At 35.7% G+C, this 14489-nt stretch overlaps 1 protein-coding gene across 3 annotated transcripts in view; it reads right to left on the bottom strand.

Moving 5' to 3' along the window:
• The window catches only part of cxxc4 (CXXC finger 4), a 46913-nt gene extending 32730 nt beyond the window's left edge, over positions 1-14183 (bottom strand). Inside the window, exons 1-3 of one of the 3 annotated variants that reach the window (XM_039694323.2) lie at positions 13919-14183; positions 12779-12794; positions 11700-12638 (exon numbers count right to left, since the gene is read on the bottom strand). In XM_039694323.2, coding sequence (XP_039550257.2) covers positions 11700-12524 — 825 coding nt within the window. In that variant the 5' untranslated portion in view covers positions 12525-12638; positions 12779-12794; positions 13919-14183. The remainder of the gene's footprint in view (positions 1-11699; positions 12639-12778; positions 12795-13918) is intronic. The other 2 variants (XM_039694316.2, XM_039694330.2) reach the window with 2 other exon arrangements.
• Positions 14184-14489: the final 306 nt, after the last annotated feature.

The following is a 14489-nucleotide window of genomic DNA, read 5'->3' as shown; positions in this document are numbered from 1 at the left end:
CCATAAACACAATCATGCAAATAAAAAAGCAGTAAACCCTCCCATTAAATTCAATATATTCATTTGAGTGATATACTGTGTCTTAGCTCATACTTCAAGTCCCTTAAATACCTAGATCAAAGCTACAAGCTTTACAAATTAAAGATACTTTAAATAGTATTTGTTTATAGAACAGGAAAGCTAATTCTTGTGGCCAAAGTTTAGTTTTTCCTGAAAGTCTATAAAGTAGGATGATATTGTGAGTTTTGATGGAGATCGAATGATCAAGCTTGCGGGACAAGCCGATGGGTCGATCATAAATTAATCCCCACAAATATTATTCTGACAATTGAGCTAATTTTTACCTGTTTGTAAAACGTGATCTGTGTAATTAATTGCAATCAACTTGGTTAATTACCAAGATACACATGCATGCAGGTAAAATAATATATCATCCCTTATCGGGAGATTTAATAAACATGTAAGACTGATCTGATCCAAACCTGTATGAATAAATATTAATTAATTATGACATGCAAATTCCCCATATATATCAGATCCACCCAGAGTCCTTATATAGTCTTAAAGGCATTCGACCAGTGGTCAACCTGACCACAGGCTCTACTCTTCAGCACAAGTAACCCCAAAAACTCAGACATAGCAGAAAGCCTTTTAAACTTAAAAACACAAACCTCGGAAACTTAAATTTTTTCTATTATGATGATTACAGGTGTGTTTCATGACAGAAAGTGTGCAATTGGTTGGTTGATGGTAGTCTATGCATGTACTGTAAGTATTGTGTGTGTACATGTGTGTGTATAGGTGACAGCCTGTGTATGTACTATATGTATGTATTGTAGTGTCTAGAGCCCTATAGGCTACTTGCACAAGTGTGGTCACAAACTTCCGCTATTGTCAGAAGTCGACATATCAGTTTCCGGCTTACGACTGTTCATCCGCATCCGCTAATAAAACAAACAAGATGAGTGCTGATGTTGTACGAAAAAAGGGTTTTTAAACACATCTAAGATTCTAAGAACTGTAGGCGGATCTCACACCCGTTTCACACATAGGGGAGAGCGGGGCACAACCTAGCGCATTTTGGTTTTGGCTCAATTAATTAAAAAATAATTAGGTTAGATTAATACTTTTTTACACAAGCAACATACACATCTCTGCTACAAATGACCACTTAAAGTTTTTTTTCTAGGACCTACCATTTTCGTACAGTTGCACTGAAAGTGACAGAAGTGCAAATGTTACAACTTACCCCATATGCAGGGTTAATTATAACAGATAGAGGGGTTAGTTGTAACACTTGTGTGTAACACACATAATTCAGCACTATTTTATTTGTATAGTTTGATATTGTTTGTGCATCTGTATAGACAGATATCCATACATCCATCCCTCATCCAATCGTCCTTCTATTAGGGATCAATATCATGGATAGAGACATAGAAAAGGCTGCATAGTTTTGCAATAAATAATAATAAATAAAATTATAAATATTGTAATTGCAATTAAATTAGATTTGTGTGTGGCAGCTGCATGTACAATTATTATTAATAATAATAATAACAGTAATAATAATACAAATGAGCTTAAAATAAAAATTTAAAGAGTTTATTGCATTAATAACAGGCCATATTTTTAATAAATAAACAAGTTATCATTAATAGTACACTAAATTTTAAACATTTTAGATTACAACATTGTTTGTAAAAGTCTAACAAAGTTAAATGTATACTGAAACCTTGTGTGCTCCGTTTTCATTTGATTATCATTGTACACTTGGCGGCTTAGTTGTAACACTCTGTTACAACTAACCCCGCTGTGTATTGCATATTTTAAGCCAAGCTAACAGTCGCTAGGAATTGCTGACATGTTTCAAAACGGTGCTATGCTTGAGCCAACAAGACTGATTAAGGCAATATAAAGTTAGATTTGGAAACGTACACACCCAACTCAGAAACAGAAAAAAAACCTATGATGAAAAAAATTACTTTCATTGTGTCAAAACACTCTTTGTCCAGTATCTTCACGAAATATAATCAAAACTTTCCGGAAAAATGCGGGAGACCGTCTTCTGACAGCAAGAGAAAAATAGCGGAAAGACAACCTGCTTGATCCTGACGAACTATGTAAACGGTCCGTGTTACATTTAACCAGTGGTGGAATGTAACGAAGTACAAATACTTCGTTACTTTACTTAAGTACATTTTTCACGTATCTTTACTTTACTTAAGTACAATAAATAGTGCCTACTTTTTACTTTTACTTCGTTACATTTTGCAGCAATTATTATACTTTCTACTCCACTACATTTCTACAACTTCTGTTACATTTTCTGATCAGTTTTTCCCCTGCCAAAACGTAATCTGACCGTCCGTTCGTTGCACGTTTGTCTCACCAGTGACGTTTGGTTGCCATAGATACAGTATATCAACCCGGTCACACTAAATGCGTCTAACACGCAGTGTGTTTATCATGCAACTCATACGCGAAAATTTGTTTTTACGTGCATAGGAAACACACCGTGTGTAATATATGTTTGGTTTGGTTAGGATTATGGCAAGCCAAGAGGTTCAGAATTACACCATAAATGAATCGCGTTTACTGCCAAACATAGTTATTAACATATAGTAAGGATAAGCATGATATTGCCTAATTGCAAGCTTGTTTCAGAAATGGTGACATTTTTTTTCCATCATTATTGAACATTATTATAGGAGTAGGCTATTAGGTTGAATGAGTTAGAATTAAATGTTTTATTAATCATTAGAAAATAGACATTAAGATAATAAATTGTTATGCAAGTACTTTTACTTTTAATACTTAAAGTACATTTAAAATAAAGTACTTTTTACTTTTTACTTAAGTATGGTTGTCATTGTGTTGTCACACTTCTACTTTTACTAAAGTAAATATTTATCTGGGTATTTGTACTTTTACTTAAGTACTGAGATGCAGTACTTCCTCCACCACTGCATTTAACCCCACGTTAGGTTGTGCCCCGTGCTCCCCTACCCCATTTGCAGTGCGTGTTGCGGTGCAGGAGCAACGCGTGCTATAGTGCTTTCACATATTATGATGATATGATATTGTTTTAAAATTGAAATGCAAAAGAAAAGGCAAGTCGGCTGGTTTTGTCAATTTTAAGTTTTAATGTAAAATATTTCTGATTTTAATATAGCAAATATTTGACCACTTGCTTGAGGAACTTATGTGCATAAGTAATGCATGGAATAATAGCCCTAACTTGCGTTGTTTAAATTGTGTTTAAACATGCATACAAATGAATCGCAATGCTTTTAAAAAACTTAAAAAAAAAAAATAATAATAATAAAAGTTGCTGCATAACTTCTAGATTTTAAATAAAAAATAGTAAGTAAGTGTATGTGGTACAGCCACGGATCAGTTATTCACTGCAAACGCATCATAATATGTGAAAGCACTACAGCACGCATTGCTCCTGCACCGCAACACACAGTGCAAACAGGGTATGTGTGAAACGGGCGTTAGATCCACCTTATATGTCTTTAAGAACTCTTTTTTTTTTCGTACAACAGCAGCACTCATCTTGTTTGTTTATTAGCGGATGCCGATGAACAGTCGTAGACCGGAAACTGATTTGCCAACTTCTGACAATAGTGGAAGTTCGTCACTATGCTTGTGCACGTAGCCTATTCGGACGGGACTAGTTTAACATGGAGAGGTGTGGTAAAGTAATAATTTCCAGAGCTTCTCTGTTATTTTAGTCATGTCCGAATGTGCCATCTCAGCAAATATGGGATCAAAACAAATTTCCTTCGGGACAATAAAATCTATCCTATCCTATCCTATCCTATAGTCTTTTCACATGCCTCAAACTACAAAAATCAACATCAACAACAAACTAAGATTCTACATTTTTCAGAATTCATAACAATTCTAAAGAAATACAATATTACAAACTAAATATGTACATAGTTAATAAATTGCAATGCATTCATGTGTTAACTTTTCCAGCCCTAAAAATAATATACAATATGTATTAAAATAATATGTTGCACTACTTTTTCCCTAAGAAAAAATGGCATGACCTCAAGTGCATGAACACACAACACAGCAACCATAGACAGAAGACGAGAAAGTTCTTGAGCCAGCCAGTTACAGTCCAACATAAACCACTAATAGCATTCAAATGTTTATTAGGATTGAATCCAAGAATGTCATTTTAATTTATGTATGTTTTCAGAGACCAGGAAAAAACGAGTGGCAGCTTAACCATAAATTGGTTTGCTCCAAAACAATGACAACAGTGTCATTTAGAAATTATATGAACTAAAAATTTACAGTTTCTCTCAACCAGCAATACAGATCGACAACTTTAATGACATCATTCTGCACCTCAACTTGTCCTCGGATTTTTGTCTAATCAAAATGGTCTCTAGAATCTGAAGCCTCCCGCCCCCTGCATTACAAAAAAAAAAAATTAAAGCTGCTTATGAAATCTGTCACGTTTACTACATATATGTATTAGGCTAGTGAATGTGCACAAATTGTGTTCTGGTCCAGAGACATAACTCAAAACGGGTCATATGCAAGAGTTGTGCTGACTACAAAACTTATCTGACCCATTTGAATTCTACACAGTGTGCTGAACACACAGAGGAGAATATGAGGAGAAATGGTTAGACACCCATTACAAGCAGCGCTAATGAGCAGATTAAACAACACTGGTGCCACCCACCAGCCTGAATTTTAAGATTTTCAAACTGAACATCACACAACTATTACAAAAGATTATCACAATTTTGCTGTAATATCAGTTTCATATTAAATTTGACTTATTTTTTTTAATAAAATTCTGGCTGTTATAAGCTGTCAAACGCGGATTTGCTTGTCTGGAAACAAAATGCTATAGCTATTCAAAAAAAGGACAAGCTCTTCAATATGCCTCACCCAGACTCACTTCATCGGAAATACGCCATAAGCAATATTCTTTTAATTTGTCAACATACTTTATTTTTTTATGTCTTGCTTGCTTGCTTACTTGCCATTTCTTTGTAATTATTTGTGAAAGTTTCTAGTATTTTCTCAGTGAAAATTGTTTCAAATTAAATCCTACACCTATTTTTAAGTGCATTGTTCATACCCAAATATGTAATATGGAAATTCAGAGGAGACTCAAGTCATTTGACCATATTACAGTATTCCATGCTGTAGTTTGCTGAGATATAGTGTTTATCATCAAGTAACGCAAAAGATTTCAGTTCAGAATGACACTGTCAAAAAGTGACATTTTATGTTATTTTAGTTTACCATAAATGCTAATCAGTACATTCAGCAGGGCACTCTAACCATGTTTCAAAGACAAAAGAAGTAATTTGAAATTGCATCCTACTTCAATGTTAAAAAAAACATTCTAAAGTTCTAACATTCCTAAATACGGAATGCATTTAAGATAAATTTAAACTATAAACTATATATACATTTTCATTTAATTGCGATCAATATGTTCAAAATCATAACATTCAGTTTGCATATAAGTATATAATTTTAAAGTATACAGCCTAATTTCTGTCTCAAGTACTCTTTGTAAGTATTCTAAAGTGTACTTCCTTTTCACAAGGGTATATATCAGCCTTGATCTCATGTGACACAATTTTTCAAATTTGTGAAATTCAATTTTGTGAATTAGGGTTTTTTTTTAAGTGTACCATTAACTGAATCAGTAAATGTTACTGAAATGTTCTACAAAATGTATGTAATGTTGGCATGTTATCTATGCCCTTAATGTAAATGCGTTGACTTACTCACAAACAGGTCACTGCAATGATGGGGGAACCATTTAACTTCTCAGCCAGAGCTAGCTATCAATTATTTACAGTCACCTGTTTAAAATTTAAAGTGCCACACATTAACGTTCCCAGCACCTACACTTTCACCCTGACCATCCTCCAATGATCCGCCACCCATCCCCATCCTAGAAACGGCCAATGATAATGAGTTGCTTTCGCCAGTGAACTGGAGATGTTAAATCAAGCCAGGTCAAAGGAGATGGCAGGCGTCACGGTAAGGGCACAGGCCAGGCATGTCTGATTACGTTTCGGTCTTAATTGGTAGCACAAGCAAAAACAATACATTCAGCAACAATGTTGCAGCACATTGTAGAGAAAGCTGGGATTTGGAGCAACAGAATGGTGGAAAATATTTGCTGAAAATAAAAACAGAAACCCAGTGGTGGACAGTACAAATCAGAGTATTTTTTTTTTCAGTTCATTCCAATGCATTATTTTACTTCACCACATTTAATAAAAACGTTTCGTTCCCAGTTATTTGAAACTGAAGAAATCGCCACAAGCTCTGCGACTTAATAGTGGTGTCTGATTCTTGAACGACATGATTCTTTTCAGTTAACCTGTTAAATCGGTTCACAAATCGCACTGAACATTGAGCTTGAGTGATGTGTGAAAAGCAAGTTACTAATGCTGAATTTTATGCTCATCCAAAAAATCCAAATTAATGCATTCTTATTTACTTCTGCAGAATACAAGAAGAAAGAATCATTCAGGTTTACGATAATAATTGGAAAGCAATTTTTGGGTAAACTATCACTTAATATTCAAGTCTGTTTCTGTTTGTTGTATTTTGATTGTGTCATTTACTGTACATATATGTTTGATTAAATGTTTGTGAATAAATTATCCAAAAATGGTCCAATTCATAGAACAAACTAAATCTTTAACTTCCTCAAGCAAAAAAAAATCTATACAGCATTTAAGATGTGGTACTAAGATAATAATCACTAAGATAAAAAGCCCTGTTGTATTACTAAATCTCTCCTCATGCATTACCATAAAAAAACAGCAATTTTTGCTTACATTACACACTATACAGCAGTGTTCATGTTTTCACGGTGACAGAAAATTATCAGTCGCTTCATGTCCTAAACAGATATTGCATGTGACATATTCCTGTAAATAAAATAAAACCAATCAATTTCAAATATAGATCCTGGTTTATGTCCTCATACAGCATATCAACATATTTAAAAAAAAAAAAAAAAAAATCCAACACAAAACCTGTGCTCAAACTGTCTGACTAACCTGGAGCATTACTGGACCCAAAGCAAGCTCAGGAAATGTTAGAAAAGATAAGATGACTCTGCTAGACTAATCCATTCTGGTGGCAGAGAGAGAGAGAGAGAGAGAGAGAGAGAGAGAGAGAGAGAGAGAGTGAGTAGAGCAGCAGAGCAGTGACACAGGGTAATCCTCCAGGGTCTTGCATTAGCGTGCTAAATTAAAGGCGGTATTAGATTAAATTGGCTCTCCGATTTCAGGGGTGTAAGTAAAATTCTAATTTGCATTTTCCACTGCCGCTTAAGATATAATTAGTTCAGGGTGATTCCCAGGTGCAAAACACTGACAGCAACATCCAGCTGCTTACTGGGCGTTTATCATTTGTTAGCAGCAAAATGTGCAATCAGCTGGGTCTACATATGCGTGTTTGTGGGTTCGTATATGCTTATTTGGAGCAAGTAAATTATAAATTAAAAAAATAGTGCATCTTAGTCTGAATGTGTCTACAGATGCTTGTGTAAAGACACATGGTTCTCCTATACTGGTCATTTCACATTTTGGCTCAATATAAATTAATGAAGGAACTGTGTGTGGGCAGAGGATGCAAATCAGTCTAACAGCAAACTCTGATCATACCTCACACATTGAATACAACAACAAAGAGTCTAAAGACCTTTCACGAGACAAAAAATAATTAACAAAAAAAAACATAACCTTTATTAATAGATGTCATTAGGTTTCTCCTATATTTAATTGATCAAAAAAGACAGTAATAATATGAAGTGTTTTTTTTATATATATTATGTAATTTATTTCTATTATGGAAAAGCTGAATTTTCAAGTCACTCGCCTTCAGTGTCACATGATTCTCCAGAACTCATTAAAATATGCTTATTGTCAAATTTGAAAACAGTTGTCTTTAATTTAAAAAATATATTTCTTTATAAGAATGTAAAAGTCTTGACTATCATTTGTGATCAAATGATTAGCATTATAAGGATTTACTTAAAATATGAACATATATACAGTTATTATAGTTTTTTGTGTTCCACAGCTCCCCAATCTATTTTTCTAGGAATGGTCACTGCAAGATATCTACACATTCGTACCCCTTCAAGATCTACATACACTCAAAAAAATGATGTGTTGGCTTTACTTAACTTTTTTTTGTAAACAGGTTCCACCGGTTCCACATAACTTTGTTTTGTTAAACAAACAGAATTTGTTCATGTAACTTCAACATCATGGAAGTCAGTTTAAGCCATCCAATCAAACTCTGAGCTGAGGGTTAAATGAACACTGAAGCTGTGTTAAAGTTAATGAGACAATTAAGTGAATAATTGAGTGATGATTGAGCATTATTGAAGACACCTGATGTTAACAAGCAGAATCACTGAAGGAGAAAATCACAAATTGTAAGCCACCGTTATGGAGATCAGTGTCTGCTTTAGTTGGGCTCTTGATCCTTATACTTTTACTTTAAACTTTGTTTGGCTGCTGTTATTGATTTATAACAGTCACATGAACAAAGAAAACTGTGATCCGATAGTGTTGGTTATGTTTTGACATAATCAAGCTGTGATCTGAAAATTCCAAAAATTCGTAATTCTGATGGTTAGGACTAACTTGCTAGCAACAGTTTAGTGATTGTACAGCATATTTGTATTTTCTTATAACAGAAAATATTTAATAAAACTATTCTGATCAAATCACTTTAACCTTTATGTAGAAACAGATATCAATAATCAGCCTGTCTATCTCAATCGTGGTGACATTAATAGTCCTTGTTGCCCCCAATCACAACTCATTAATGGCTCCCATCATGCATTGCGGTATGAATAAATTATGATCTGAATTGTCTATGTAATTTACTTTTCCTAATTGAATATTCTACTTGTCACCGTTGTTGAGAAGCATTGACTGAATCTTGAGGTCTGTGTGTGCCTTAAAGAAATATTTTTTTGTAAAAATACAACTTTTGAGAAATCCATTATATTATATTTAACATTCTGGATATTTATGCAGAATTTCAGTTATGCAGTAACCAACAGAATAAATCACAGACATAAATTTTTTATAATTCATTTAAAAATCATTTCATAATTGTTTATCTTTGTTCATCTGGCAGGTATTACTCAGATGCAACAGCAAATTAAAATATAAAGTTAATAATAAAAGGGTCAAGAGCCCAACTAAAGCAAACACTCATCTCCATAACGGTGGCTTAAAATTTTAGATTTTTTTTCCTTGTGATTCTGCTTTAGGTGTCTTAAGCTCATTATTTATTCATGCTGCAATGCATGATGGGAGCCATGAATGAATTTTGATTGGTGGCACCCAGAATGCACCCAGAAAATGTTTTTGTTTATTGATTTAATTATTTGAATTTCATTGAAAAGGCTAAAATTGTATGTTTTACAACAGCAGTGCTGTTATGATCCATAAGGTAAACTTAACAGTGGTTCATGCAGTTTGACTACAAACTGGAAGTTTGGTGGTTCAACCCACAGTTCCACCTTTTCTATGTGATCATCTAGCTGTTATAACTCATGTACAGCCAAACATAATATAAAGTTAATAATATAGGGGTCAAGAGCCCAACTAAAGCAGACACTGATCTCCATAACGGTGGCTTACAATTTGTGATTTTCTCCTTCAGTGATTCTGCTTGTTAACATCAGGTGTCTTCAATAATGCTCAATCATCACTAAATTATTCACTTAATTGTCTCATTAACTTTAACACTCAGCTCAGAGTTTGATTGGATGGCTTAAAATGACTTCCATAATGTTGAAGTTACATGAACAAATTCTGTTTGTTTAACAAAACAAAGTTATGTGGAACCGGTGGAACCTGTTTACAAAAAAAAGTTAAGTAAAGCCAACACATCATTTTTTTGAGTGTAGATTTACCTCTGTATCAGTCCATTTACACCAAGTTCATTAACACTTCCACCAAGGAAGTTTGCGCTTCAGAACTCAAAACTGTATTCTACAGGACAGAACAATATTCCACAACCCAGAATCCTATAAAAAAATAATTTCTTAATTTAAGATATATGAATACACTTAAAGTGAAGCCGGTCACCTCTGTTCCATGAGAGGCTTCAAATGGAGAAAAAAAAGACATGTTTTCAATCAGTTTTTTAGACCAGAACACATCCCTGTCTGCCACTGGTCAGCCAAACTTTCGGGATATTTAAAGACTGAATATTTTGATAGTGCTGCGAGAAGCGCTTTTAATGGGAAATCAAACTGTAAATGGTTTACATATTGTCTCTCCATATTACTCTAAGTATATTAAAATCGAAAAATCTACACACTTCACCTTTCACACATGACAACCACATCAACAATGCCTAGTTTGCGATTAGCAACTTGGCGTGTACATTCATGTTAAAGTAATTAGAAAAAAAGTAGTACAACATGTACTACTTTATCCTAGCCGTTACAACACCAATCACGTGTTACAAACTTTATTCACATGCAACCTTAACCTGAACACAAGTCATCACATTTAAGAAACCTGTATTAAAAAATTACTTTAGGAAGTATTTCTACGTGAATAGACGTAGAAACACTTGGTTTTTACATTCCTCTCAAATGCATTTCCTGTTACCACTTGTGATTGTATTTAATTGAATGGAAGGTTACTGAATGTTGGCATCAGACAAGTCTAATGTGCAATGTTTAATCCTTTAGTAGTAGAGTAGGCAATTATTTGATGTTGTCTGAATAGCATTAGGACACATTAGCGTTTACACTACAAATATATGTCCCTATGTGTAATTGTGCAAGATCAGATAATGGTGCATTGAAACCTGTTTACACTTGTGTTTTGCACTGTCCACATCACCTCACACAAGACGGATGTTCATGCCTTGTGTAAACAGAGCCTTTGTTCGCTGAACTAAATTCTTTCAAGAAATATATCCTCTATTTGCCAACTCTCATGCAAACATACACAACAATAAACCCAAATTTGTATTTTTAAGGTATTTGTCGGATGGTTATATTTGTATTTTACTTGGACCAAAATTATGGATAAATCACTGCCTGTAAGCCCTTGAAAATAGAAGATTTTATAGAACTCTCATGTCAGAAACAATAAAAAGTTGAATGCATTTGTTAATCCGTTTGATTATTTTGCTATTATCTTTTCAGTGTGTAAGAACATCAGGAAGAGAATCTAGACTTTCCACATCCCAAGTGATAGAAGAACAGCAGCAGGAATTTTTCTATTGCTCTCATTGTGGGGGAGATCGACTAGCCTCGTCAGGAGACAGTTTCTATAATTGGTTAAAATGACCAAGTGCAGAGAAGGATGGCTCTCTGCTGAAAACCATTTCCCAGCTCAGCTTGGAGCAGAGCCAAGCCCTGGGTTGTTCGGATGCGTTCCAGCCCCAGCCTGACTGGCAGCAATTAGGGGTGTCTGAGCCAAGCTCAGCTTGCGCTCCGCACAAACACCCCTAATTACTGCCAATTAGGCTAGGCGGGTAGGCAGATTTGAGAAGCCGGGGGGATGTTCAGGCATGGGTGGGCATGGAAACAATTTTCAAGGGCTTAGAAACGTGACTAGAAGGAAAGGTTAATGCTTTTGAGTGCACGGAGGGAGGGAGGGAGGGGGAGTGTAGTGTCTGAGTCGCCATCTCACCTCTAGTGATGAGCCAGGCTTCTTTTTTAGCTCCTCGCATTTCCGAAACTTGCAGATCTGGTGGCCCGTCTTACGGTTCCGACAACTGCTGCACACTCCACAGTTGATTAGCCTCCTGCAGGGAGCGCAGACCCCACACCTTTTCCTTTTCTTTTTTGCTGGGTTTCCGCTGGATGCAGAGGAATTATTCTGTGGGCAGTCTGCCAGATTGGCAATTTGAAACGCACTGTCTGTAACGGCTGCTGAGGCTGCGGGGGAGTGAAGGGCTGTCATGACGATGACCCCGGGAGGTAATGAGATGCCCCCTAAAGCCGGAATAGCGGAAAAAGTTCCAACACGTTCCGGGAGATTCATTATCTCTGCTTCAGCAGCACCGCATTTCAGCTTGTTCATGCATTCTCCTGCTAAAGGTCTGCAGTGTTCAGGGGATAAGCTAGAGAGGAAATTATTATTTGCCATTTGCAGCGTCTCTGGCGGCACGCCAGGTTTCCCCGGCCTTTGGGAGTCATTTCTATGCATGCTGGTCCTATTAGGGTTTATTGCAGCTGATTTCCTTCCCCAGAGCATGCTGTTATCACAGTTCCAAGGGGACACACCGATTCTGGCACTGGGAAAAATTGGTGTCGTTATGCGGGCAATCTTAGCAGTCTGTGGAAATGCCCCATTAGTTTTGTAAAAGTTTGCAAACGACCTGTACCTTTCCATTTCGGCATTGTAATCCAACAGCTGGCTTAATCCACCGTCCTGAAGATTATCCTTTTGCAAGAGTGACACGTCTGTGCTTTGGCCGCTTTCAATGCAAAGTGCATTGTTAAGATTAGACATGACTGCTAAGTTTCAAGCGTTCACAAGAAATATTTGGGGGAGGGTAGCAGTTGGTTTTTGTCAAGGTGAAGCTTGTTAGACACAAGACGTTACCATCCTGGTTTATCCTCTCTACTAAAACAAGAGAACAACAATTCAACAAAACAAGTGACAAACATTTACTGTTCATTATCTGCCACTTCCAAATTACTCAAATCTAGTGAAAGTTTTTAATTCAAAATTGTGAATTAATGATTTCTAATCTTGTGACTTACCATTGTAGCTATGAAACTTTAATGTTGCATAACAACAGAAAACAGACATTTGCAAATGTAAAAATCATATGATCAGTACAGTAAAATTACAGTTATTTTAGAATAGGACCACTACAAATAAGTAGCATCATAATAGAACAAGAATAATAGAAATATAACATTCATGCAAATTTTTACGTTAAAAAAAACGTTGTTTTTTTATAATAATATCTTATTAAAGTCTTGTACTCTAAAGTCTTGTATTTTCACAAAATCACATGATCATGCATCAAGCACGTTCTTAAGAAAATATGTAGAACAAATAATCACATTGTAAAGATTCACCAAATGATACAAAGATGCTTTGTTGGGCTCTCTCCAACCAAGTCTCAGACCTTGACAACTGTAGTGTGTAGGGGGATCCATTTCCGATCTCCCAGTCTGGCTGGGTTTTGTTGCCACAGATAAAAGCCCATTAGACACATCTTCCTCTTCTTGCATTACCTTTCACTAGACTCTCTCACTGACTGCCTATTATACTGCAAGGATACTACATCACTATAAAGCACTGTGAACATCTAAATCTAAATTTAATGGTACATTTCCACCTGAGAGACAATACTGGAAACCCATCTAAGACCCTGCCATTAATCATTTGAGACCTGTTTGATCATTTGAGTCATGTTTCTTTATTAAGTTTGTTAAAGAGGCTTCTTTATGCTTCTTTCTGTTATGCTTCTTTATAACTTCCTTATTAAAGGCAAAAAGAACAAAACTGAGTAGCAAATATGACTTTACACTTCCAAGCATAATAAGTTTGAGAAACAATCCACACTGTATTGATGAAGCAAGTTACAAGTGTTTACTATTATTATCATCGCTTGTTTTAAGTAAAAATGTGCTTTTAAAACGTCGATGTTCAAGCTGTAAACAAAGTTAAGAGAATAGGAAATATCCGATACTCATATGAGACAGAAATAGGTCGAGAGTAAACAATTGTGCTTTCGATTACAGCCCGAGACACATTTCAAATTGGATAATGGGATTTAATCACTCTGGTGCCAATACAAAACCACACGAAATAAATAATAAAACAGTGGACATTCAGAAAGCATGCGCCACTATCGCTAAGCCAGAAAAAAAGGAAAGAGCATCACCTACCAGACAATCCAGATACTAGAGCAGCACATTACTGCGATGAATACACCATAAACACGCGCCGAGTGATTACTACACAAACACCATCTTTACGCACAAAACGCCATTGTTCATGCGAAGAAAAGTAGAAGGAAAGGTATATGTTTGTGATGGCGTCCGGGTTAAGGCTGTTGTCCGTTGTCGATGACTGGAGGTGAGGTGTCTCCTGTCGCTGTGTGTGGCTGATTGGTGCTGAGGTGAGGAGGATGGGGATGTGGACACCAACTGATCATTGGCTGGAAATTACTATAGAAACACCAGGAGCTCTGGGGAGGGGGATGCTCATCAATCGCCATCGGGAAACAGCGTGCTTTCTCTCGCTATCTGTTTGGTAACTCTTTACATTACAGTCCCAGAGAAAGATTGTGTAATGAATTACAATATTAAGTGTATTTAAAAGCAGTTACACAAATATTTCAATATTAGCTATAGACACCCTAACACTGTCAAAAAGGCAGTCAGCTCAGGTTGTGTGACAACAATAGGATAAAGTACACTGGTTAAAACGAAATGTTAGTTTGGTAAACTAATTTGC

The sequence above is a fragment of the Pimephales promelas genome, chromosome 6, assembly GCF_988280905.1.
Source record: "Pimephales promelas chromosome 6, fPimPro1.hap1.1, whole genome shotgun sequence".
In the NCBI taxonomy this organism is placed as follows: Eukaryota; Metazoa; Chordata; class Actinopteri; order Cypriniformes; family Leuciscidae; genus Pimephales; species Pimephales promelas.
The sequence above is the reverse complement of the archived record's forward strand: the minus strand, read 5'-3'. Positions and strand labels throughout refer to the sequence as shown.